Source organism: Oncorhynchus mykiss, chromosome 4, assembly GCF_013265735.2.
Source record: "Oncorhynchus mykiss isolate Arlee chromosome 4, USDA_OmykA_1.1, whole genome shotgun sequence".
Classification (NCBI taxonomy): domain Eukaryota; kingdom Metazoa; phylum Chordata; class Actinopteri; order Salmoniformes; family Salmonidae; genus Oncorhynchus; species Oncorhynchus mykiss.
In genome coordinates, this window is record NC_048568.1 from 1,654,942 (window position 1) to 1,682,910 (window position 27,969).

Consider the following 27,969-nt stretch of genomic DNA (forward strand, 5'->3'; position numbering starts at 1 on the left):
TAGAAATGGGAGAGAAATTGTTTTTTTGCTTCCATGAGCTGATTGCTGAGAACAGGGGGATGAGTGAGAGAGAGAAAGCTAGAGAAAGAGAGAAACACACACACACACATACAGGAAAAGGAGATCATTTTAATTTTTGTCTTCTTTCTTTGCAAAATGCTGCGGGGGGGGTCTAAGTTTTTGTTCAAAGGCTACTCCTCTTTGCACAATGTCCCAACTGGTGAATAATACAGTAATTGTTGAGTTATTGTTGCAGATTGTTGATTTTATTCTGTGCTTTTATCTCTCAGATACTAGACAACTGGAAGTACCACAAACCCAAAGTGGCCTCTTACTGGCTGGTAAAGTTGGATTCCACCAAACAAAGGAAGGTGAGTGTCATCAAAGCCACTCTCCTGATTTGGATAGTGGCTCTTGATTCTTAATGAAGATGAGAGATGGGGCTGAGGAAATGTACCCACTCTTTTATAACCTACAATATATGGGTATACAGTATAGAATTTCTTTAAATTGTCATTGGACAGCTGTAAATATTGCAGATTATACCTTTAATGCTTGTATTTGTTGTCATATTGAGACATTTGGTAATTCAGTATACCAGCGTTTCTGGATGTGTGCAGATTTATCAGTGAATGCTATCAAAAACATTTCATTCCAAAAACTTGCTCCTCCCTTCTGGCCTCCCCATTCAGTCCCCTTGACAGATCTGGTTAGGTGAAAGCAATATGGTGGAAACTAGGAGGAGCTGTTACTTACACATGCCTTGTTGTGTCAGATCTGTTCAAGGGAGTGAATGATGACTGAGGGGGAGGGAGGAAGTGGCTATGCCTTGCATCACTGTCGTTGACAGCCTTAGCTAGACGTCGTGAGGAATAACAAGCAGTAAACAAAAACAAAGTCACATCTGAAATGACATGAATGTTGTTGATCTCATATGTGGGCTGTGGTGGTGGAATGTGCTGGAATGTATGCTACAGACTCTCTTGTCCCTGGGCCTTTCTAATGAACACCATACATTGGCTGGGCTATCCTAGCACTCTGCTATCTGATTAGCATTGGAGGCCTAGTGATGGTGGAGGTAGCAGTCAAATAGAGACAACGTTTTGCTCTATACCCTACGCTAGCCCATTAATAGTGCATCTCTACCTTTAGAAACACACATGCTCCTATATCGACACACACACATATGCCAGCACACACGGGAACACACACACATACATCATGGCCATCAGTAATAAGTCAAGAAATCAAAGGCTCCACAACAATAGCAATTACATTGCTCTGGAATGAAAGAGAATGGAAAGGAGGGATGAGGGATCCCTCATTGACCGCCTGCAATCTCTGGTAACTGTACTTCTCTTTCTGCCTTCATCAGATACTGCCTACCTACAAACTCCGCCTGATTTCTGTGTGTGTGCGCGTGTGCGTATTATGTGCTTCTTTTTGTATGCATTTGTGTCTGTATTGTGTGTGCATCGGCAGCCACACCAGCCAGACTTCCATTAAACCCCAGGCTTGTCCTAAAGGCTTAGACTACAAATGGTGTAGTTTTCCAGAAGTATTTTTCGCACTTAGCGACCACTTTTTATCTCGCGCCTCTGTTGATGATTTTGATCCCACAATGTTGGCAATTCTACAGGGGAAACAACTCTGTTGATCCCACAATGTTGACAATTATACAGGGGAAACAACTCTGTTGATCCCACAATGTTGACAATTATACAGGGGAAACAACTCTGTTGATCCCACAATGTTGAGAATTCTACAGGGGAAACAACTCTGTTGATCCCACAATGTTGACAATTCTATAGTGGAAACAACTCATTTTATCCCACAATGTTGTCAATTCTACAGGGGAAAACAACTTAACTGTTGATCCCACAATGTTGACAATTCTATAGGGGAAAACAACTCTGTTGATCCGACAATGTGCTTCTTTTTGTATGCATTTGTGTCTGTATTGTGTGTGCATCGGCAGCCACACCAGCCAGACTTCCATTAAACCCCAGGCTTGTCCTAAAGGCTTAGACTACAAATGATGTAGTTTTCCAGAAGTATTTTTCGCACTTAGCGACCACTTTTTATCTCGCACCTCTGTTGATGATTTTGATCCCACAATGTTGGCAATTCTACAGGGGAAACAACTCTGTTGATCCCACAATGTTAACAATTATACAGGGGAAACAACTCTGTTGATCCCACAATGTTGAGAATTCTACAGGGGAAACAACTCTGTTGATCCCACAATGTTGGTAATTCTACAGGGGAAAACACCTCTGTTGATCACACAATGTTGGCAATTCTATAGGGAAAACAAGTCTGTGGATCCCACAATGTTGACAATTCTACAGGGAAAACAACTATGTTGATCCCACAATGTTGGCAATTCTACAGGGGAAACAACTCTGTTGATCCCACAATGTTGACAATTCTACAGGGGAAAACAACTCTGTTGATCCCACAATGTTGGCAATTCTACAGGGGAAACAACTCTAAATGTTGATCCCACAATGTTGGCAATTATACAGTGGGAAACAACTCTGTTGATCCCACAATGTTGACAATTCTACAGGGAAAACAAGTCTGTGGATCCCACAATGTTGACAATTCTACAGGGAAAACAACTATGTTGATCCCACAATGTTGGCAATTCTACAGGGGAAACAACTCTGTTGATCCCACAATGTTGACAATTCTACAGGGGAAAACAACTCTGTTGATCCCACAATGTTGGCAATTCTACAGTTGGAAACTATTCTAACTGTTGATCCCACAATGTTGACAATTCTACAGGGGAAAACAACTTAACTGTTGATCCCACAATGTTGACAATTCTATAGGGGAAAACAACTCTGTTGATCCCACAATGTTGGAAATTATACAGTGGGAAACAACTCATTTTATCCCACAATGTTGACAATTCTACAGGGAAAACAACTCTGTTGATCCCACAATGTTGACAATTATACAGGGGAAACAACTATGTTGATCCCACAATGTTGAGAATTCTACAGGGGAAACAACTCTGTTGATCCCACAATGTTGGTAATTCTACAGGGGAAAACACCTCTGTTGATCACACAATGTTGGCAATTCTATAGGGAAAACAAGTCTGTGGATCCCACAATGTTGACAATTCTACAGGGAAAACAACTATGTTGATCCCACAATGTTGGCAATTCTACAGGGGAAACAACTCTGTTGATCCCACAATGTTGACAATTCTACAGGGGAAAACAACTCTGTTGATCCCACAATGTTGGCAATTCTACAGGGGAAACAACTCTAAATGTTGATCCCACAATGTTGGCAATTATACAGTGGGAAACAACTCTGTTGATCCCACAATGTTGACAATTCTACAGGGAAAACAACTCTGTTGATCCCACAATGTTGACAATTCTACAGGGAAAACAACTCTGTTGATCCCACAATGTTGACAATTCTACAGGGAAAACAACTATGTTGATCCCACAATTTTGACAATTCTATAGTGGAAACAACTCATTTTATCCCACAATGTTGACAATTCTACAGGGAAAACAGCTATGTTGATCCCACAATGTTGACACTTCTACAGGGGAAAACAACTCTGTTGATCCCACAATGTTGACAATTCTATAGTGGAAACAACTCATTTTATTCCACAATGTTGTCAATTCTACAGGGGAAAACAACTTAACTGTTGATCCCACAATGTTGACAATTCTATAGGGGAAAACAACTCTGTTGATCCGACAATGTTGACAATTCTACATTGGAAAACAACTCTGTTGATCCCACAATGTTGACAATTCTACAGGGGAAAACAACTCTGTTGATCCCACAATGTTGACAATTCTACAGTTGGAAACTATTCTAACTGTTTATCCCACAATGTTGACAATTCTACAGGGGAAAACAACTCTGTTGATCCCACAATGTCGGCAATTATACAGTGGGAAACAACTCTAAATGTTGATCCCACAATGTTGGCAATTCTACAGGTGAAACAACTCTAAATGTTGATCCCACAATGTTGGCAATTATACAGTGGGAAACAACTCTGTTGATCCCACAATGTTGACAATTCTATAGGGGAAAACAACTCTGTTGATCCCACAATGTTGGCAATTCTACAGGGGAAAACAACTCGGTTGATCCCACAGTCTTGACAATTCTAAAGCGGAAACAACTCTGTTGATCCCACAATGTTGACAATTCTACAGTGGGGAAACAACTCTGTTGATCCCACAATGTTGACAATTCTACATTTGGAAACAACTCGAACTGTTGATCCCACAATGTTGACAATTCTACAGGGGAAAACAACTCTGTTGATCCCACAATGTTGACAATTCTACAGGGGAAAACAACTCTGTTGATCCCACAATGTTGGCAATTCTACAGGGGAAAACAACTCTGTTGATCCCACAATGTTGGCAATTCTACAGTTGGAAACTATTCTAACTGTTGATCCCACAATGTTGACAATTCTACAGGGAAAACAACTCTGTTGATCCCACAATGTTGGCAATTCTACAGGGGAAAACAACTCTGTTGATCCCACAATGTTGACAATTCTATAGGGGAAAACAACTCTGTTGATCCCACAATGTTGGCAATTCTACATTTGGAAACAACTCTGTTGATCCCACAATGTTGACAATTCTACAGGGGCAAACAACTCTGTTGACCCACAATGTTGACAATTCTACAGGGGAAAACAACTCTGTTGATCCCATAATGTGGACAATTCTACAGGGGAAAACAACTCTGTTGATCCCACAATGTTGGCAATTCTACAGGGGAAAACAACTCTGTTGATCCCACAATGTTGGCAATTCTACAGTTGGAAACTATTCTAACTGTTGATCCCACAATGTTGACAATTCTACAGGGAAAACAACTCTGACTGTTGATCCCACAATGTTGGCAATTCTACAGGGGAAAACAACTCTGTTGATCCCACAATGTTGGCAATTCTACAGGGGAAAACAACTCTGTTGATCCCACAATGTTGACAATTCTATAGGGGAAAACAACTCTGTTGATCCCACAATGTTGGCAATTCTACATTTGGAAACAACTCTGTTGATCCCACAATGTTGACAATTCTACAGGGGCAAACAACTCTGTTGACCCACAATGTTGACAATTCTACAGGGGAAAACAACTCTGTTGATCCCATAATGTGGACAATTCTACAGGGGAAAACAACTAACTTTTTATCGGATAGTTTTGACTATTGGTTTTCTGAGATGAGTATCTACACATTATCTACACAGTGAACATATTCCCATACCCCTTGTTAAATCAATATTTTTGATTGGACTTTTTACGTTGAATATGATCCGCGATTGCCAGTGACCCTAAGTAGTCCTACAGTAATAATACAGGCATTTACAGATGAGAAAGGGTTTTAAGTGAAATTGTATAATGTGGTCAGCAGTTATGTGGTTGCGGTCAGTAGTTCTGGGGTTGTGGTCCGTAGTTGTGTTCTCAGTAGTTGTGTGGTTGTGGTCAGTAGTTATGGTGAGTAGTTGTGTTGTTGTGGTCAGTAGTTTTGCGGTTCAGTAGTGGTCAGTATATTTCTTAAAAGACAGAGCTAGCTAGCTAACTAGAGACATAAGAAACTTGCTAGTTAGCTAACTAGCTAGCTAGCTACATTTTTGGCCGTGAGAGCGTGAGAAGAGAGTCAAATGCGTGTCTCACGGCCAGTGCACTTCTTATCTCACGCATTGAAAAGTACTGCTTTTATTTTTCTGATTAGTCAGCTCGTTAACTTTCAACTGTGCTCCAATTTGTTTTGAAATTGGAGCATCTGCGCCTGTAATTTAACATCATGAGCGGAACCTTTGTCCTGTCTTGCCACAGCGCTGTGAACTGCAGCACATTGAAGCATACAGTATTATTGGTCTATTTATGTAAGGTATCAAGGAGATTAGATGCATGTTTTAAACAAATGCTCCTCAAGATTAGAGTGGAGATGAATGGAGAGAGAGAACATTCTCTGCTGAGTTTATACAACTGTAAAAGGAGTAGCACAGTGGCACTGTTATGTACAGTGTTGCTGTTACTCCCGTCCCTATTGCAGAATGCAGCCTTTTGACAGCATGTACTGAAGTCAATTTATTCCACACTTGCATTAGTCCCCTCGTTTGGTGATTGGCATTTAGACTGTGACAACGGAAAGGCAGAAGACAGTATGTTTTAGCAGGAAAGTTTGGAAAGTCTGATCATTTTGTCAAATAGATTGTGAACCCAAAAGTGTAAGTTTGATTTAAAAAATAATTTGGTTAGGTTGTAGGGGCACATTTACGTAATCTTGTCTTCATGAGATGTTTTCTATTTACATATCTTATTTAGGGGCTTCATAGCGAAGGGAGGGAATACATATGCATTCACCACTTTTCCTTTTTTTTTGTGTAATTTTCACTTAACCAATTTGGACTATTTTGTGTATGTCCGTTACATGAAATCCAAATAAAAATCAATTTAAATTATAGGTTGTAATGCAACAAAATAGGAAAAACGCCAATACTTTTGCAAGGCACTGTACTTTATTTAGTCTGATCAGTGGAACAATTCTCATTCTTTACATTGGGCTAAAACACAAAATTACTGCTCTTGTCAGTGAGAACACTGTAGTGTAATCACATATTTGAAATCTGATGTGCGTAGTTGTGTCTTTGAAAAGTAATTATATGTGGCTATGTATTTTTGCAGCCATTCATGGACAGTTTTGAATACAAATAAGCATTGGATATTAAATACTCCAGGAATCAAATATAATTTTTCACATTTTAGTATTGTGCACATGCTAGGCAGAGATTGTATGGTGGGTCACAACTCAGAAACACTTCATATTTGTCTATGTAGAGTAAGACTATGGCAATGATCTTCAACTAGTAGGCATAAACCACCTGAATTTTATATTATTTCGATTTTTCTTGAAGGCTGGGTGATTTTGACACGGAGCACTTGGGAAACATAGATCAGGGGTGGCCAACCCTCCTGGAGAGCAAGCAGGATTATGTTTAAAAAAAAAAAAAAATTTAAATAAAAAATAGCATACTTTATATTTCATCCACCCCAAAAACTCAAAGTAAGAATGTCGTCGAATTATGAGTGTTCATTTAATGTTCAAAACATCCTGAATACGCATGACCTGTGGTTCTTATTACAATACAATTCACCCTGGTCATAGGCCTAAGCCATGTCAAAATACATAGAATTGCAGGAAATTAGCTTTAAAACGGTGCAATTTTCCACCATCTAAGAGTTGTGCCACTGAAATTCACAGCAAATCTCACTCCAAGCTTTCTTCAAAAGTTGGCAGCCCTATAAACGGCTTATTTTATCAGTAAAAAAGCATTAGTAGGACTATAGGAAACATCAGGTATTGAATTTACAAGTGTTATTTGACAATATTTGCGTACTTCAGCTTATTAAAGGAGTTACATGTTCATATAAAACTGGTTCCTGAGTTGCTGGGCAATTAAGTTTAGTTTTGAACCACCATGTTAACTAATGGGAGTTTTAAATATTGTAAAAGGAGGTATAATAGTTATCAGAATGATTTTTGCAGGGTTTGTAATTTGGAGTGTTCTGTATCGTAAAAGTAGCGCTCGTGTATCGTTCTGTAGCGCTCGTCGTGGGGGCTACGTGGGTTTTTGTATAGCTGCCCCGGCAATAGCAATGTTTCAAAAATGTAATATTTTGGTCACCCAAGAGCTCCATGTTAAAATTAGCATTTTTAAGTGATTATATTTTTTAAAGTATGATGACTATAAAAACCATATGTCAGCAATCAAGTTAGGCCTCTCTGCACATTATAAAGTTAAATGGTATGTTTCACATAAAAGCTGTAGGAGGAGTAGCGGTGGGAATAATAATAATAAGAAGAAGTATGACGAATGACAGTAGTGTGTTGCTTTGCAAGCACACTCTTAATTAATTATTGTTTTGCGGTGGTCTTTCATGCTGTCCCTCTGGCGTCTGTTGAAACCTTGATTTATTTAGATTTTCTTTTTCTCTAGCTCCTATCTCGTGCATTTTTTTTCATGTTTGATTAAGTTTCTTGACATCGTACGTACTAACGTTGTCCTCTTCCTATATCACTTTCCCTTTTTTTCGTCTGTTTCTTTAATGTTCCATGAAGGTTCTGGATATCGTCCGTACCAACGTACGCTCGGTGCTGCAGCGGCTTTGGAGGGAGCCCGACGTGGACAGTTTACATTTGTATCGCCTTTTCAACCGCGTCTTTAACCGACTGCTCTGGAGCCATGGACAGGGCCTGTGGAACTTGTTCTCCAACACTGGGTAAGTCTCATTCTCTCTCTTGTTGTCTCTCTGAATCAATCTCTCTCTCTTTCCTTTTCTGTCTCTGTCTGTCACTCTCTCTCACAATACCTGATTTCTCTTCAATACTTGGTACTGTAGTGCTCAATCCCATATCGACCTCCATCCACTATCCCCTATGCATCTGCAAAGATATGAGAGTATTAACAATATGGTAATAGCTCCACCTTGCCCTCGTCCTCTGATAGACTAAGTGGAATTTTCACCATTGTTCTTACACCTTTCCAATTCTCTCAGATCACACCAAGTGCAAAGAGGGTAGGGATTGTGCGTGTCTTTTTCTGCCTTGATTAGTGCATATTTCAGTAACAAATGTCCAGAAAGTATGTGGCAATCAAGTATGTAACAACTGAAATCCATGCTACAGCATGATGATAACAGCCATTATTAGGCTCCACATTCTGCCCAATGCATGTTTGATTGACAGCTAGTGCACTTATTGACAGGCCCAGCCATGCACTGCTGTGGAGATGACAGACAGACAGACAGACATCCGGACAGGCAGACATCCGGACAGGCAGACATCCGGACAGGCAGACATCCGGACAGGCAGACATCCGGACAGGCAGACATCCGGACAGGCAGACATCCGGACAGGCAGACAGGCAAACATCCGGACAGACAGACAGAGTTGACAGACAGTCCCTCTCATCCTGCAAAGAGCTACAGGGATAAAAGCAACACGTGTCTATCAGAGTCGAGACACATTTCTCAGTCTGCATAATGTGGCCACAGATCTTGTTTTTTTATCATCGGGGCTTTTTATGTGTCAGAAAGGAAGGAAGGAAGGAAGGAAGGAGGGCTAAAGTAGGTCCCATACTCTTCTTTCCTCACTCACTTCTGTTTGTAGAAAGGTCCTTTGATGTCTCTCCCAACTTTTTTTGTGTGCCATTTTTGTGCCGACTGTAAGTGGCTTTCTACATAGTGACTCATCTCACTCTGCATCCTTATAGAAACACACACACTCCTATTCACATATCTACAGACACACACACACACACATACATTATATTATATCATCTTCAAGAGCCAGCTGTGGTGCAGCCAGCTTCTCATCTCGTTGCTGATAAAGGTTCAACCTTTTCCTCCCTCTCCATATTCTTTTTGTAAGCAGTTAGCAGCGCTCGTCGTGGGGGGCTACGTGGGTTTTTGTATAGCTGCCCCGGCAACTGCCACAGCTGGTAATTGATTGTCAATGACCGAGTGTGCCGTACTGTAGCCTTGTTCGAGTCAGTGAGTGGCTTTATTTCACTTGATGAGAGTCCGAGTCTCCGGGCGGATTAGCCAGCAGATGCGGCTCAGGCACCACATGCTGCTTGCGTCTAATTAGGGAGCGCGCTCCGGAGGATGTGGGCCGCCGTAGCCACAGGATAAACGCTGCAGGGGGGCCCGGCGTCATGCAGCGTTGGAGCCCACCTCGCTACTCGCTAAGACCAGGCGGTGTAAACGTACACTTGAGCTGCACGAAACCCCTCGTTTGATATTTCATCTGAGCAACTTCGACAATCAAACGCCGCCGCGACTATTGCGGTCGGAATTTAACAGGGCTTTGAAAGAGAAAGAAGAAAAAAATGGTCTCTAAACCGTTCAAAAACCCAAAGAATTGAGAGAGAAGAGGAGAGACATTAAAACGCCCTGACCCCTCAGTTCTCTCACTGTTCTGAGCGCCTCACAGTCGGGGGGAACGGCCAGTGTGATAAAGGAGGTTAAATGTACAGCATTTGTTTTATCCCCTATTATGTCTTTGTGTGTGTGTGTGTTCTGTGGCGCAGCTCGTCGTGGGAGACCATCTTCAGTAAGAGCAGCGAGGTGGTGTCGCAGCAGGAGCTCCAGTGTTGCCAGAGGCTTGTGCAGCTGTGCAGGGACTGCCTCCTCGTTGTCTACAAATTTGTCTCCGAGTCCCGGGGCACGCTCACCGGCCTCAGCCCCGAATGGGACGACACTAGGTGAGGATCAACATCCAATCAACGTCCATTCCTCCTTTGTTTTCTACTGATGAAACAAATCATTTTTGCAGCTGATATGCTTCTAACTTGAGTTGTAAAATTCTGTACACTTTTCAAAAAATCTTGGTTGGAAGTAGAAACTTTCCTGATGTTCCTGGGTTTTTCCCGAAATCCTGGTTGGGGGTAGAAACTTTCCCAGTTCCCAGGTTTTACAGAATTCCTGGTTGGAGGTCTCTATGCTAATTCCCTCCTGATTCTGGGAAGCCTCCAAATGGGATTTCTGAAAAAATTATTTGTTTTTTTACTCCAACTCCCAATATGGAGTTGTTAGTGAGACAACACACAAGACTTGGACAACGTTATGATTCCCATTTGTATTACAATGTTTCGAATCTCAGACCTGATGAAAATTCTAGTAGGGATCAGAATGTTATGTGTCGTGCACCCCACCAATATATATATATTTTTTCATTAATTTTCTTTCCCTGTCTAGCACCTGAACCAAGTGGTAGGTGTTTATATTTCCTCTTTCAGTGTTTCTCCTAACAATACCTGGGCTAGGTGGTACCCCCCACTTCCCTGCCTAACTCTGTTGCCCCCCTGCCAAGCTTTAATATTACTCCTTAAACCCCCAACACGTCTACCCTTCCTAATCCCTAAAAAAAAGTATGGTTTTCATTTGAAACTTTTGATGCCGGCAGCTCACAGTGTTATTTCCGAACCTTTGTACCCCGACAACTCCCCATTCCGCTCTAACTACGATTCTTCACAGGAATCTCACCTGACCAACAACTGACCCCAGCCTCTATACCCCTTCTACAACTCTTCTATTTTTAATGTCGATCCTCATAAGACTTGGTGGGGGATTGGTTTTGAACGTGTAAACTTTTAAGATGCGTCCCAAATGGCACTCTATCACCTACAATACCAGTCAAAAGTTCACACACCTACTCATTTTTCTTTATTTTTACTATTTTCTACATTGTACAATGATAGTGAAGATATCAAAACGTTGAAAAAACACATATGGAATCATGTAGTAACCAAAAAAGTGTCAAACAAATCAAAATAGATTTTAGATTCTTCAAAGTAGCCACCCTTTGCCTTGATGACAGCTTGGCATTCTCTCAACCAGCTTCACATGGAATGTTTTTCCAACAGTCTTGAAAGAGTTCCCACATATGCTGAGCAGGCTGCTTTTCCTTCACTCTGAAGTCCAACTCATTCCAAACCATCTCAATTGGGTTGATGTTGGGTGATTGTGGAGGCCAGGTCATCTGATGCAGCACTCCATCACTCTACTTCTTGGTCAAATAGCCCTTAAGCAGCCTGGAGGTGTGTTGGATTATTTTCCTGTTGAAAAACAAATGATAGTCCCACTCAGCGCAAACCAGATGGGATGGCATATCGCTGCAGAATGCTGTGGTAGCCATGCTGGTTAAGTGTGCCTTGAATTCTAAATAAATCACTGACAGTGTCACCAGCAAAGCACCCCCACAGCATGACACCTCCTCCTATATGCTTCACAGTGAGAACCACACATGTGGAAATTATCCGTTCACCTACTCTGCATCTCACAAAGACACAGCGTTTAGAACCAGAATTCTAAGATTTGGACTCATCAGACCAAGAAGAGATTTCCACCGGTCTAATATCCATTGCTCGTGTTTCTTGGCCCAAGCAAGTCTCTTCTTCTTATTGGTTTCCTATTGGTTTCCTTTAGTAGTGGTTTCTTTGAAGCAATTCAACCACGAATTCAACCACGAAGGCCTGATTCACGCAATCTCCTCTGAAAAGTTGATGTTGGGATGTGTCTGTTACTTGAACTCTGTGAAGCATTTAATTTGGGCTGCCACCTGAGGTGCAGTTAACTCTAATAAACTGCAGTAGAGGTAACTCTAGTTCTTCCTTTCCTGTGCCGGTCCTCATGAGAGCCAGTTTCATCATAGCGCTTGATGGTTTTTGCAACTGCACTTGAATAAACTTTAAAAGTTCTTGAAATGTTCTGCATTGACTGACCTTCATGTCTTAAAGTAATGATGGACTGTCGTTTCTCTTTGCTTATTTGAGCTGTTCTTGCCATAATATGGAATTAGTCTTTTACCAAATAGGGCTATTTTCTCTATACCACCCCTACCTTGTCACAACACATTAAGAAGGAAATAAATTCCACAAATTAACTTTTATCAAGGCACACCTGTTAATTAAAATGCATTCCATATGACTTCCTCATGAAGCTGGTTGAGCGAATGCCAAGTGTGTGCAAAGCTGTCATCAAAGCAAAGGGTGGCTACTTTGAAGAATCTCAAATATAAAATATACTTTTCTAGTTACTACATGATTCCATATGTGTTATTGCATAGTTTTGATGTCTTCACTATTATTCTACAAAATTGTAAAAAATAAAGAAAAACCCTGGAATGAGTAGATGTGTCCAAACTTTTGACTGGTACTATATATAGTGCACTACTTTTGACCATAGCCTATGGGCCCTGGTCAAAAGTAGTGCACTATATAGGGAATGTGGTGCTATTTGGAACACCAGCTAAGAACACACAGGGCTACAATGTTAACAGGAAGTAATGACCTTGGGATTAGCGTGCAGGTTAGCAAGCCCCCTGAGGCCAGTTTAATTCAATTATGAGCCAGATGAGGCGCGCCACAAATGACCTTACGCCTGCTCCTTCCCCCAGAACGCTTTAGATGATTCATAACCAGCGTATATTTAACAGGCTATCACTTTGCACTTTCTAATTTAGTCATTAAAAAGGGTGGGGGTCGGGGGGATTTTGGATAGTCTGGATTAGGTCCCCATCATCATCATGAAGGGGAAAGTAAAAATGTAACAAATGCCTACATTAGTTTTAAAAAAAGTTACTTTAGCTACTTTGTTAACTGTGCGCTTTCTCCCCTTCCTACAGTAAATACCAACTCCATTCAGATTATTAAGTAGCAGCCTACCTGTTTTTACGCCTGTCCTTCTCATTTAACTTTTAGTTCTGTCCTTTTAATTCCATCTTCCATTTATTCGTTTAGATTTCTCCTAATAACTTGCAATACGGAGGTTCTAGCTCTATTACTGTGGCCTAGTGCCAGTTTTTTGACTTGTGATTGGACGACAACAACAGCAAGCTACACACGCCACTGTCATGAAAAGCAAAATCAGCAGAAATTATAAAAATATCTCTCTTTCTTTGTGGGACGCATGATGTAGACCATCTATATTGTGAATTCACATGGAATTGTATGATTTCTTTCTTACAGTTTTAACAGAAAACCAGCAGTTTAAACATTAAGAAAATGTTTCCATTTGTCACATCCGTAGTCTGGATACACCGACTTTGTCTGCGTTCCAAATGATACCCTATAGTGAACTATTTTGGACCAGAGCATAATAGTCGACTGTGTTGAAGAATCTCCTTTAAAGAACTTCATGCCTTATCTTTGAGGAACTTGACGCCTTTCAATGGCAAGAGGCAGGGGTAGGAATGGGGTGGTGTGTGTGTGTCGGACTAAACAATTATTTTTGGGGTATTTTGAAGTTTCTATTGACAGGTATTATTTTAGAATATGAGATGGGGAGATAGATGAGAGGGATACAGCATAGAAAAGTGAGTGGCGGAACAGGTATTGAACCACTGCCTCCAGGGGAGTATGTGGTTCGGCACCGACCAGCCAACGGCCCACATTTAGCACTCCTATGGGGAAAGTCATGCATATGAAAGAGAATTAAGCAACCTGCCTGAAATAATACTATTTACCTGCTTAGCCCTTGAGGGGTATCCTTCCCTCTGTCCATTCAAATAATACATTGGTCTATCTCTCAACGTCCTGTGTGCGTGTGTGCGTGTGTGTGTGCGTGTGCGTGTGTGTGTGTGTGTATATGTTTGTGTGTGTGCTCACCACGGAAGCTCACCATTGGCTGCAGGACCAGCCGCCTCCGCCCATGGCTCTTCTTCCTCTGCCATCTCGCCCATTGACGCAGGTCTATGCTCGATTCAGTGACCTCTATTCCTCCCCTCACTCTGGCCTCACCCCTTTGCTGCCTACAGTCTGACTGAGTCCTGACCAGGGTTAATCTCAATTTGCTTGGAAAGACCACACGTTGCAAACATCCAAATGTTAGTAGAGACCGCTTGCTAGTTTTGGAGGCAGCTTTATGTTTTCTAGCAAAGAGCAGTGTGGTAGCTGACTATCTGTGAATAAGTTCATTGTTTCTTCCCACAGTTTGCCATGTTAATTAGCTAGCTAGCCAAATGCAGCGTTATGTTTGCTAGCGAAGAGCATTGCTGTAGCTAACTGTGAATAAGTGAATTATTTCGCCCCTCAGCTAGCTAGCTAAATGCAGCATTACGTTTGTGAGAAAAGAGAAGTGTGGTAGCTAACTAACTGAATATGTGAATAGTTTCACCCCACAGTTAGCCAAGTTAGTTAGTTTCCTAGCTAAAGTTATTTACAGTTCGTTAGCAACTGCTCCTACACTCTTTCACTAGCTACCGTAATGCTTTCAAAAACATGGTAATGAGGTGTCTCCAGTTGTGTTTACACTTTCCAAGTGTATTCCATTTAAATTCAGTCAACTCTGGACAGGAATCGAAATTAAAAATTCAAGAATCCAAACATCTTGGGCCCATGGACTTTCAATTCACCATCTGAATTTGACTGAAATAAAAATGGAATTGAGCCCTACCCCAATTCCCCACTGCACACCTTCCTGCTAACTGTGGCTTACTGCAGCTGTGTCCCAATAGTCTCAGATAGATTCCTCACCTTGTCTCCTTTTTTTCGTCAGACTTAGTCTAAAAGTCAAGAAAGCTGACTGGTGAAAGGACAGATTAGAGGTTATGTAGGAAAGGAGGCAAGGGAAGTAAACAAATTGAGACTGTTGGGAAGCAGCCTGTCAACATGCAATCGCAAGAGACTGTGAGCCCTGGCCGGCCAATAACCTAACCTCTTCTCGTCACTTCCATTGCACTGCGTGCTGAGCACAGTTTCACAACGATGGTCATCCTTCCTTTGATTCCATCAGACACTTGTGATTGCCCCATGGCCACCATGGGGCTGGTTACAGTTCTTTTGTCATTAGCCACATGCTTTGTCTCGATGGGGTGACATTATGTCTGCCTATGAGAAGAGCACCATCTTGTACCTGTCACCTCCTTCTGCTAGCCTGTGACTCATACCCTACTCACTGCCGTTGTGTCTGGACCCCCTGACCTGCATCCTTATGCCGCCTGCTTACCTGACACACACATACACACTAACATGCTCGTAAATGCACACATATGCAACACACACGCGCATGCCGAACACACACACACTCACACTCTCACATACGCATTTTACACAGACATATATTCTGCAGCACACACACACTGGAGTGGGTCTCAGTGATGAGAGACTCTAACTTAAGCACTTCTCATGGTAGGAGTACAGAATACGTGTCAGTGATCACTTACAATAGGTCTGAGAACAGACCTTCTATTTCTGTGTGGGCAGAACATATGAACATAGTCACACAACAGTATTATTGTGAGCCTAGATGGCTTTTCACGCTAGTGAATTGAACCAAACTGAACAGACCAATATTTACTGAGCTGGCTTGGTTACACATCCAACATAGTTGCTTGAATCCAGCTGAAAAGTACAATGTGAATTATTCTATTCAGTACAGTTAAGGTTTTGGACCTTATTTCATTTTTTCCCTTTTTTTAATGAATAACAATCAGGTTAATTGGGTTTTGTCTGTGGAATCGGTCAAAGATTACCTTTTCCGTACGGCTTTTGATCATGTTCACTTCTTTCACTTAGTCAAGACTCTGTTATTCCGCTTGGCAGTTGTGTCGCTAACAGAGACCTTGAACAGTGCAGGGCCAGTTAGAGGCACTCCACATAATATAGCGGTGAGTTTGGAGCTCGTTCTCTTCACACTGACGATTTGAATTGAAGCAGGGCTCCACAGCAGTGGCTTCACCTGGACTTTCAACTGGCAGGTTACTGCAAGCAGCTCATCCATGATCAAAAGCCCAAGACCTGGAAGACGTGTTACAGAGGGTCCAATTAACTGCACCCCCGCAGAGTGATCAGGGCTCGGAAAGTGTCGGGACCATATCATGCGTTTGGCCTACCTAGTGTGGACAGAATGTTCTCTGTGTGAATTCATGAGAAATAGAAAGGGAAAATAGTACACACAATCACTAACCACCACCCACAAGCATCACCGCATAGTTCATGTTTGAATTTCAATTCTTGCAGTGGAATTTCCATACATTGGCCAACAAGTGTTCCGTGGAAGAAATATGGTTATGCCTTCCAGGAAGTGTAACACACACCAAAGTTTCAGACTGAACACAGTCTAACGAGTTTGTTATAAAACTCAAACAGAACAGATATCAGATACAGAGGAAAGCCTTCAGGAGAAATCAAAGCTTCTTCCAGAAATGGATCCCTATTCCCTATGTAGTGCACTACTTTTAAACAGATTAGGGAATGGGGTGCCATTTTGGACACAGACCGACATAATCAGACACGAGGAAAGGGATGAACCCGAAAGGTGACAGAAAATCCTGCAACACCATCTTAAACTGTAAGTTTAAAAGTCAATGTCCCATCGGAAACCATTGTAAGCAGTGCCCCTGAAGTTGCGAGGATGTAGCGAAGCAGTGCAGCAATTCGAGAGGGTATTGGCTAAGTAATCCGCCCTCCCTCACTCTCCTTCTCTTCCGGCCTTGCTCCATTGAATGGTTGAGCTCCAGAACAGGCCAAGTAGTACTGTGGGTGGGTAGTTTAACAACCGCAATCGAAAGTACCCGCACGGCCCACTTGAGTGGTTTTCAAGGACATTCTACTTGAACTAAATGAAGTTAATTTGAATCCTGCCCAACTCTCCTGGGTCTGGCTCTGTTGCGGCAGATGCCCTCGACGCAGCAAGTCTTTTTTTGGTCGACTTTAAAAAGAAGAAGAAGCAGCTCGACTAATTTGTCCAGGAGATATTTTACAGGGAAAGTATGTCAGAGTGAACACTGTTATCTGCCAGCAAACAGAAGAACATTAATTCACACCATAATCCATATGGTTCAGTTGACAAACTGTTTTATTAGTTAGCCATTCAAATCTGTAAAATTCGATCAAGCTTTTTATTCAAATGCCATTTTCGTTCTCCCTGAGTTACTTCATTGATGTCCCTTAACATTTTGAATGAGTTGAAATGTTGATACATATAGTTAAATAACATATTATACGCCTTGTTATAAGACATTATACAGGTGCATACATGCTTATAAGTTATTAAGCAAAGTGTTACAGCGAGTTGTTTCTGTTTGAGCTGTACTCGTATTTAAAGAGGAAATCTGCAATTCAAACAATAACAAAGTGGTCAACACACCACTTTTTTGGTAATTAGCTTAGGCAAGGGGCTGGAGAAATGTAACCACTCTCAAATTCATAAACAGAGAAATGGATGCAAGAATTGACCATGCATGATCTCAGAATTATAGTTTTAACCATGTTTTGAGGCTATACAGTGTTTGTTTACAATTACATTGTTTACAAACAAGGGATTTAAACAAGCTTATATTTTAGGTTCTGATGGGGGTAGGACAGTTGATCTAAGCTCATTAGGCATTTGTAAGTTATATTCTTCATCAATCAATCGGTTTACAGCATTAATTTGGGCAAATCAATGGGCAAATCAATCACAGATTGCTGTTTTATTCAAGCTCTGCGTAGCCGATGTGAGTAAGACCTTTAAACAGGTAAACATTCACAATGCGACAGAGCCAGATGGATTACCAGGACCCGTACTCAGAGCATGCGCTGACCAGCTGGCAAGGGTCCGACTGACATTTTCAACCTCACCTTAACCCAGTCTGTAATACCTACATGTTCCAAGCAGACCACCATAGTCCTTGTGCCCAAGAACCCCAAGGTAACCTGACGAAATGACTATCGCCTCGTTGCACTCTGTAGCCATGAAAAGCTTTGAAAGGCTGGTCATGTCTCACATCGACACCATCATCCCAGACACCCTGGACACACTCCAATTCTCATACAACCCCAACAGATCCATAGATGACACAATCTCTATTGCACTGTACACTGCCCACTCCCACCTGGACAAGAGAAACACCTATGTGAGAATGCTGTTCATTGACTACAGCTCAGCGTTCAACACCATAGTGCCAACACCAAGCTCATCACTAAGCTAAGGGCCCTAGGACTGAACACCTCTCTCTGCAACTGGATCTTAGATTTCCTGACTGGCTGCCCCCTGTTGCTGAGGATAAGCAACAAAACATCCGCCACGCTGACCCACAACATGGGGATCCCTCAGGAGTGCGTGCTTATTCCCCTGCTGTACTCTCTTTTCACCCACGACTCCAACACCATCATTAAGTTTGCTGACGACACAACGGTGGTAGGCCTGATCACTGATGACAGTGAGACGGCCTATAAGGTAGAGATCAGAGATCTGGCAGTGTGGTGCCATGGCAACAACCTCTCCCTCAACGTCAGCAAGACAAAGGAGCTTATTGTGGACTACAGGAAACGGAGGGCCGAGCACATCCGCCATTCACATCGATGGAGCTGTAGTGGAGCTGGTCAAGAGCATCAAGTTCCTCGGTGTCCACATCACTAAGGATCTATCATGGTCCACACACACCAACACAGTCATGTAGAGGGCACGACAATGCTTCTTCCCCCTCAGGAGGCTTAAAGGATTTGGCACGAGCTATCATATCCTCAAAAAGTTCTACAGCTGCAACATTGGGAGCATCTTGACTGGCTGCTTCACCGCTTGGTATGGCATCTGCTTGCATCCTACCACAAGGGACTACAGATGGTAATGTGTACGGCCCAGTACATCACTGGGGCCAAACTACCCATCATCCAGGACTTTTATACCAGGTGGTGTCAGAGGAAGGCCCATAATTCTTTCAAAGATTCCAGACACTCAAGTCATAGACTGTTCTCTCTGTTTCCGCACTGCAAGCGGTACCAGTCAGATTTCTCAACCAAGTCAAGAACCAACAGGACCCTGAACAGCTTCTATCCCCCAAGCCATAAGACTGCTAAATAGTTAGTCCGGGTAGCTATTAGTTAACTATTTAACTATCTGCATTGGCCCTTTTTGCACAAGTTTTATTTTTTACTCATCACATACGCTGCTTCTACTGTTTATTATACAGTGCCTTGCGAAAGTATTCGGCCCCCTTGAACTTTGCGACCTTTTGCCACATTTCAGGCTTCAAACATAAAGATATAAAACTGTATTTTTTTGTGAAGAATCAACAACAAGTGGGACACAATCATGAAGTGGAACGACATTTATTGGATATTTCAAACTTTTTTAACAAATCAAAACCTGAAAAATTGGGCGTGCAAAATTATTCAGCCCCTTTACTTTCAGTGCAGCAAACTCTCTCCAGAAGTTCAGTGAGGATCTCTGAATGATCCAATGTTGACCTAAATGACTAATGATGATAAATACAATCCACCTGTGTGTAATCAAGTCTCCGTATAAATGCACCTGCACTGTGATAGTCTCAGAGGTCCGTTAAAAGCGCAGAGAGCATCATGAAGAACAAGGAACACACCAGCAGGTCCGAGATACTGTTGTGAAGAAGTTTAAAGCCGGATTTGGATACAAAAAGATTTCCCAAGCTTTAAACATCCCAAGGAGCACTGTGCAAGCGATAATATTGAAATGGAAGGAGTGTCAGACCACTGCAAATCTACCAAGACCTGGCCGTCCCTCTAAACTTTCAGCTCATACAAGGAGAAGACTGATCAGAGATGCAGCCAAGAGGCCCATGATCACTCTGGATGAACTGCAGAGATCTACAGCTGAGGTGGGAGACTCTGTCCATAGGACAACAATCAGTCGTATATTGCACAAATCTGGCCTTTATGGAAGAGTGGCAAGAAGAAAGCCATTTCTTAAAGATATCCATAAAAAGTGTTGTTTAAAGTTTGCCACAAGCCACCTGGGAGACACACCAAACATGTGGAATAAGGTGCTCTGGTCAGATGAAACCAAAATTGAACTTTTTGGTAACAATGCAAAACGTTATGTTTGGTGTAAAAGCAACACAGCTCATCACCCTGAACACACCATCCCCACTGTCAAACATGGTGGTGGCAGCATCATGGTTTGGCCTGCTTTTCTTCAGCAGGGACAGGGAAGATGGTTAAAATTGGTGGGAAGATGGATGGAGCCAAATACAGGACCATTCTGGAAGAAAACCTGATGGAGTCTGCAAAAGACCTGAGACTGGGACGGAGATTTGTCTTCCAACAGGACAATGATCCAAAACATAAAGCAAAATCTACAATGGAATGGTTCAAAAATAAACATATCCAGGTGTTAGAATGGCCAAGTCAAAGTCCAGACCTGAATCCAATCGAGAATCTGTGGAAAGAACTGAAAACTGCTGTTCACAAATGCTCTCCATCCAACCTCACTGAGCTCGAGCTGTTTTGCAAGGAGGAATGGGAAAAAATGTCAGTCTCTCGATGTGCAAAACTGATAGAGACATACCCCAAGCGACTTACAGCTGTAATCGCAGCAAAAGGTGGCGCTACAAAGTATTAACTTAAGGGGGCTGAATAATTTTGCACGTCCAATTTTTCAGTTTTTGATTTGTTAAAAAAGTTTGAAATATCCAATAAATGTCGTTCCACTTCATGATTGTGTCCCACTTGTTGTTGATTCTTCACAAAAAAATACAGTTTTATATCTTTAAGCTTGAAGCCTGAAATGTGGCAAAAGGTCGCAAAGTTCAAGGGGGCCGAATACTTTCGCAAGGCACTGTATATCCTGTTGCGTAGTTACTTAATTCCTAGTTATATGTACTGTACATATCTACCTCAATTACCTTGTACTCCTGCACATTGACTCAGTATTGGTACCCTGTGTACATAGCTAAGTTATTGTAATTCATTGTGTATTTATTATTACACTGAACAAAAATATTAATGCAACATGCAACAATTTCATGATAAATTGTAGACCACACTATCTACCAAGAGAGTTCTCATCTATATTATTCGTAGCCGTCTATTTATCACCACAAACTGATGCTGACACTAAGGCGCACTCAATGAGCTGTAAAAGCCTATTTGGAGGAGGTCAGAGACCTGGCCATGTGGTGCCAGGACAACAACCTCTCCCTTAATGTGATCAAGTCAAAGTAGAAGATTGCGGACTACAGGAAAAGGAGGACCGAGCACGCACACATTCTCATCGACGGGGCTGTAGTGGAGCAGGTTGAGAGCTTCAAGTTCCTTGGCGTCCACATCATCAACAAACTAACATGGTCCAAGCACACAAAGACAGTCATGAAGAGGGCACGACAAACCCTATTCCCCCTCAGGAGACAGAAAAGATTTGGCATGGGTCCTCAGATCCTCAAAAGGTTTTACAGCTGCACCATCGAGAGCATCCTGAGTGGTTGCATCACTGCCTGGTATGGCAACTGCTCGGCCTCCAACCGCTAAGCACTACAGGGGGTAGTGTGTACGGCTCAGTACATCACCGGGGCCAAGCTTCCTGCCATCCAGGACTTCTACACCAGGTGGTGTCAGAGAAAGGCTCTAAAAATGGTCAAAGACAGCCACCTAGTTGTTCCCTCTGCTACCGTACGACAATAGGTACCGAAATGCTAAGTCTAGGTCTAAGAATCTCCTAAACAGCTTCTAACCCCAAGCCATAAGAATCCTGAACAGCTAATCAAATGGCCACCCAGACTATTTACATTGACACCCCCCCCCCCCCCCCCCCCCCTTTTTGTTTTTACACTGCTGCTATTCACAGTATTATCTATGCATAGTCACTTTACAAATTACCTTGACTGACCTGTACCCCCCACATTGACTCGGTACAGGTACCCCCTGTATATATCCTCGTTATTGTTATGTAATATTCTTGTGTTACTTTATGATTAAAAAAAATAATAATAATACTTACGTTTATTTAGTAAATCTTTTCTTAACTCTATTTCTTGAACTGCCTTGTTGGTTAAGGGCCTGTAAGTAAGCATTTCACGGTAAAGTCTACACCTGTTGTATTCGGTGCGTGTGACGAATAACATTTGATTTAATTAGAACAGATCCAGGCGCTCTAGATTCACTTTCTCACGCCATCTCACCTCACACTGGAGTTTTTCCCACCTTCTCTACCTACTGTATATATTTTTGCCAGGTGTCTATTTGATGGCTGCAGATCTCATAGTCATAGCTCATCATTAGAAAGGTACTGTATTTTAGTCTAGGCTGAAACAAAAGGGGAGAGACGTATCCTCATCTCGTGAATGTGTCGTCAGCTTGCAGGGATAATGGGCTAATGCGGCCATGATCTCTTCGCTGTGACCCTTTGGGCCTCTAATCCTCCTCTCATTATGTCCCTTGTCCACCTTCCCCCTCCTCTCTTCCCTCCATCCTTCCCTCCGTCTGTGCAGGTATCTGCTGCCAGTGACCTCCCAGTTCATCATGAAGTGGCCTTCATCCAGCTTCGGCCATGTCTCCTCGGCCATGCCGCGCTCACGCAGTCTGTTCACCACCCGGATGGGTCAGTTCTGACTGACCGCCCAGGCCCACCCTCATGAGCTGTAACCCCCAGCCAATCCCTCCTCCCCTCCACTAACCAGTTGAGAGGGCTGAACTGGTGGACCTTGGACCCCACAGCGGCCCCACAAAGGCCAGAGCATATGGGTGAGATTAGTGACACCCTTGCTCAGCCCAGAACACTCCAATGTTCCAACAGGACTCTTGATCTGAGCTCCACTTAGTGTCAGACAATGGGTCATTCTCATGTGCCCCGACCCATTCTTTCTCTGTCTCTCTCGATCTCGCTTTATCTCTCTCTCTTTCTTTCTTTCTCTCTCTCTCTCTCTCTCTCTCTCTCTCTCTCTCTCATTGTACCTTACATTGCTGTAGTATATCCGCTCACTGTACAGTTACAAGTCAAAGTACTGTAAAAGAAACAGAACAAGGTTTCTTACATTTATTTTGTCAAATGTTCCATGAATGCAGTGAATGCTGACACAGTGTGCAGATGGAATGAGATTAACAGGTTATCGCTTTGTTGAGAAAAAAATATGCTTTTTTTTGCTGGCTATGAAAATTGCTAAATGTATTTTGGTGCTGTTTGTATTTTATTTATTTTTTAACTTATTTCAATGTGATGCTTTAGTTTACATTGTTTTAAGAGTCACTTTATGCTCCTGTCAATACAACCCAAAGTACAGTAGAGCGAGGAAAGACTAATCTATTTAAAACAATTGGGTCAATTGCAACCAACAGGTAGAACATGCAGCTGCAGGTTAGCGCTTTATTTCTTAAAACGCTACTAACGGGAGATTACATGCACTTGCGTGTTAAAACAAACTAGCTTGCAACCAAAAACCCACCAGGATTAACCAGCAGATCAGTTGAATTAATCAATGTTTATTGTAAGAATATATACCCAGTGAATTGTAAGAAACTCGAGTATAGTATAGTTCAGTACAGGGACGTAGAGTATAGAACATTACAGTAGAGTACAGTAGAGTACTTAACTACAACTACACTATTCTGCACTCTACTGAGATATACTCTACTCGAGTACAGTAAAGTATAATACAGTACATTATAGAAGTTTGTGTTTGGGCCACATTAGAATATAATTTGTAATTTGACATACCTTGATTAGACTCTAATTAAATAAAAATATAGGTTTGTATTAACAAAATCATGATTGTTTTGATTAAGTTGATTTTACTTCAGGAATAGTTTATTTTCCCCTTTTGATAAGAAATTACCATACTGTATGGTAAGTTATTAATGGATTAAATATTGGAAATGAAAAGTAAGTATACCAACACAAGCTTCACATTAATAAAATGTATAGCGTAAATTGGCACAGTAGATTATCGCTGGTAAACGAGGAATTACCTCATTGCAGGTGTACGGAATGATTGTCAGATATTTAAATCTGTGCTTAATCTGCTCAAATATTAGGTTTAATTTATACCGAAGATAATACCCAGAGGGCTAAATAGTCTTGAAAATGTTTTGCAGCAACCGGGACTGAAAGTTAACATCGACATCAGCTTTAGGGAGGGGTAAAATGGCCGCCAATAGTGGTTGCAATTGAGATCGGCAGTGTGGGTGATTTTAGGGCATATTGATGCTTTAACGAGAGACCACCTCATTTCGAGACCGTGCTCAATGTTGGTTGCAGTTGACCCTTAAACTTTTAACTATAGCTTATATTTTGGGTCTGTATTGACAAGTGCAGCACAGTATAGCCACAGAGTGTCTAGAATGTTTATTTCCAACTAGCGAGCCAAGCATCCCTGCTGCTTAGTGAATGAGTTGACTTTGCAGCCTCACCGTATGGAGCCAAAATGGATTCTCGGATATTGTCGTGTTGAATATGCACCTTGCAGTATATCACAACGTGGCCGGGTACCAGGTCAACTACATTGTTGACTACATTGCAGTCGTCTGCCATTTCTCACAACGTCTGGATAGGTGTTTATAGAAATCTGACGCCCAACTGGGAAGTCGTTGACATGGCACGCATGGTTGCTGCGTGCAGCAAGACTGCAATATAGGTGATTTGGAACATGACCAATGACTTACTCCACATACTGCTTATGATGCTGTAAGCAGTAGTTCTTGCATGCATAGATTATAGTTCTACACCCAGACGTTGTCCATAGACAGAACAACTGCATTATGGGAAATACTTGAATTTTTGTGTTGTTAAATCTTTTGGTCTGCGCTCGCATTAAATACACTAATTTAGATTTTTGGGTATCTTAAATTACATATACAGTACCAGTCAAAAGTTTGGATACACCTACTCATTCAAGGGTTTTTCTTTATTTGTACAATTGTATACATTGTAGAATAATAATGAAGACATCAAAACTATGAAATACACATATGGAATCATGTAGTAAGAAAAAAGGGTTAAACAAATCAAATTATATTTAATATTTGAGATTCTTCAAAGTAGCCATCCTTTGCCTTGATGACTGCTTTGCACACTCTTGGCATTCTCTCAACCAGCGTCACCTGGAATGCTTTTCCAACACTCTTAAAGGAGTTCCCACATATGCTGAGCACTTGTTTTCTGCTTCGCTTCACTCTGCAGTCCAACTCATCCCAAACCTTTTCAGTTGGGTTGAGGGCGGGTGATTGTGGAGGCCAGGTCATCTGATGTAGCACTCCATCGCTCTCCTTCTTGGTCAAACAGCCTTGAGGTGTGTTGGGTCATTGTCCTGTTGAAAAACAAATGATAGTCCCTAAGCGCAAACCAGATGGGATCACTGACAGTGTCACCAACAAAGTACCCCCACAGCATCACACCTCGTCCTCCATGCTTCACGGTGGGAACCACACATGTAGAGATCATCAATTAATCTACTCTGCGTCTTACAAATCATCAGACCAAAGGACAGATTTCCACCGGTCTAATGTCCATTGCTCATGTTTCTTGGCCCAAGCAAGTCTCCTCTTCTTATTGGTGTCTTTTAGTAGTGGTTTCTTTGCAACAATTCGACCATGAAGGCCTGATTCATGTAGTCTCCTCTGAACAGTTGATGTTGAGATGTGTCTGTTACTTGTACTCTGTGAAGCATTTATTTGGGCTGCAATTTCTGAGGATGGTAACTCTAATGAAATTATCCTCTGCAGCAGAGGTAATTCTGGGTCATCCGTTCCTGTGCCGGTCCTCGTGAGAGCCAGTTTCATCATAGCGCTCGATGGTTTTTGCGACTGCACTTGAAGAAACTTTAAAAGTTCTTGAAATTTTCCGAATTGACTGACATTCATGTCTTAAAGTAAATGATGAACTGTCATTTTTATTTGCTTATTTGAGCTGTTCTTGCCATAATATGGAATTGGTCTTTTACCAAACAGGGCTATCTTCTGTATACCACCCATACCTTGTCACAACACAACTGATTGGTTCAAACGCATTAAGAAGGAAATAAATTCCACAAATTAACTTTTAACAAGTCATACCTGTTAATTGAAATGCATTCCAGGAGACTACCTCATGAAGCTGGGTGAGAGAATGCCAAGTGTGTGGAAAGCTGTCATCAAGGCAAAGGGTGGCTACTTTGAAGAATCTCAAATATGACGTTTATCACTTTTTAGTTTACTTCATGAAAAAATGTGTTTTTTCATAGTTTTGATGTCGTCACTATTATTCTACAACGTAGAAAATAGTACAAATAAAGAAAAACCCTTGACTGAGTAGGCTTTTGACTGGTACTGTATGTGTTGTATCACATATGGATTGTAATGACACATGATTTAGTGTGTGACATTTATGAGTGGGGGGCAAAAGTGGTTGCGATAATGTAATTATGTCATTGGCACCTCTGATGTCATACTTGTTGTCAGAGATTGGAACTCAAATTATTTTCCAATCGTTCCGAGCAGAGCCCTTATGTTCTATTCCGTTGATCCCACCAGAAAATAAAGTTCTGAACCGATTCGAACACATAAAAGTAATGGTTCTATAGTTCATATATAAATGGAACATGGGAAATCAACTTTGTTTTTACATTCAGCTCATTATTTTACTCCTCCAATTAGCGCTGATAGTGTAGCTTGCTCTGGAAAGGGTAAAATACTTTTGACTAGTCAGATAAATGCAGGCGTGAGATGTGACTGAATTTTTACGGGTGGGGAGAGCGCAAGAGAAGAGGGGTGGACATGGAGACGGCTTGGCTTGAAGCGCTGAACATCATAATGTGAATTGGAATATGTTTAGGCTATTAGTAGCATTATAACATCACCAAATTACAGAATTATATACTAGACTTTAGGAATATTTTTTGAAATAAAAATAACATTATTAAATGTTTTTCAAGATTTATAGATAGTGGTTCTGTTCCGGAACACTGGAAATCACTTTCGTTCCTGGTTCTGTTTCCGTTCCTCTGACAATGTCGTTTGTTTTCGGTTCTGTTCCCTGAACCGGTTTGAACCCCTGTTGGTTGTAATAGGAAGTTTTGTAAATGTCTTGTTATGTAAAACAAATCTTACCAGATAACAACAAGAATATTATTTATTTTCCATGATGTGATATCGTCATGAGAAAGACATATTTACCTGGTTGTAGACATTCTCAATCTACAACTAGAAAATGACATCATTATGATGTCACATGTCCATTTTTGAGTCTCTTTGGCGATTCTCTGTAAGTCGTACTGTTACTGCAGTGCTTTGCCTCGCCCGAGAAGCTGCCGTTTTAGCAGCTGTGTCCTATTTCCCACTCCCGCAGGTACAAGTGCCAGTGCAAACATTGAGGTGCCAATACACCGCATATCCATTCACTAATGTGTTCCATTGGTCTTTAATTAAGGTTAATTAAAGTTAATATGTGATCAATTACAGTAGAAACCCTCATTAGGAACTATTTAAATGTTAATAGGGAGAAATGCAGTATTACGTGTCTAGGCTAGATTGTGTTACTTTTCTCACATAATTTATGGGTTCGATTTTCAACGGTAATAGGAAGCAGTCAGACTTCATGATAAAGTATACTGTACGTTTTACAACAACTCTCTTACTAATAGGTGTGGCGGGAATTCTGTGCTAAAAATGTATTTTCCCCTTACACTTTGCTGAATATTAATTCACAATGCCAAATATTTTATTTTGCCTGAACTTTGTGTTA

The 27,969-nt window shown here is 41.6% G+C and overlaps 1 protein-coding gene across 5 annotated transcripts in view; it reads left to right on the forward strand.

Moving 5' to 3' along the window:
• ttll7 (tubulin tyrosine ligase-like family, member 7) overlaps window positions 1–25,219 on the forward strand; it is a 119,434-nt gene extending 94,215 nt beyond the window's left edge. For 2 of the 5 annotated variants that reach the window (XR_002473246.2, XM_021599948.2), the window contains 3 exons: window positions 291–371; window positions 8,144–8,304; window positions 8,790–10,258. Coding sequence is in view for 3 of the 5 variants with exons in the window: in XM_021599948.2 (XP_021455623.1) it covers window positions 291–371; window positions 8,144–8,304; window positions 8,790–8,817 (270 nt within the window). In the remaining 2 variants the exon portion in view is untranslated. Of the gene's footprint in view, window positions 1–290; window positions 372–8,143; window positions 8,305–8,789; window positions 10,290–10,782; window positions 10,798–22,747 lie in introns of those variants that run through there. The other 3 variants (XM_021599947.2, XM_021599946.2, XR_002473245.2) reach the window with 3 other exon arrangements.
• Window positions 25,220–27,969: the final 2,750 nt, after the last annotated feature.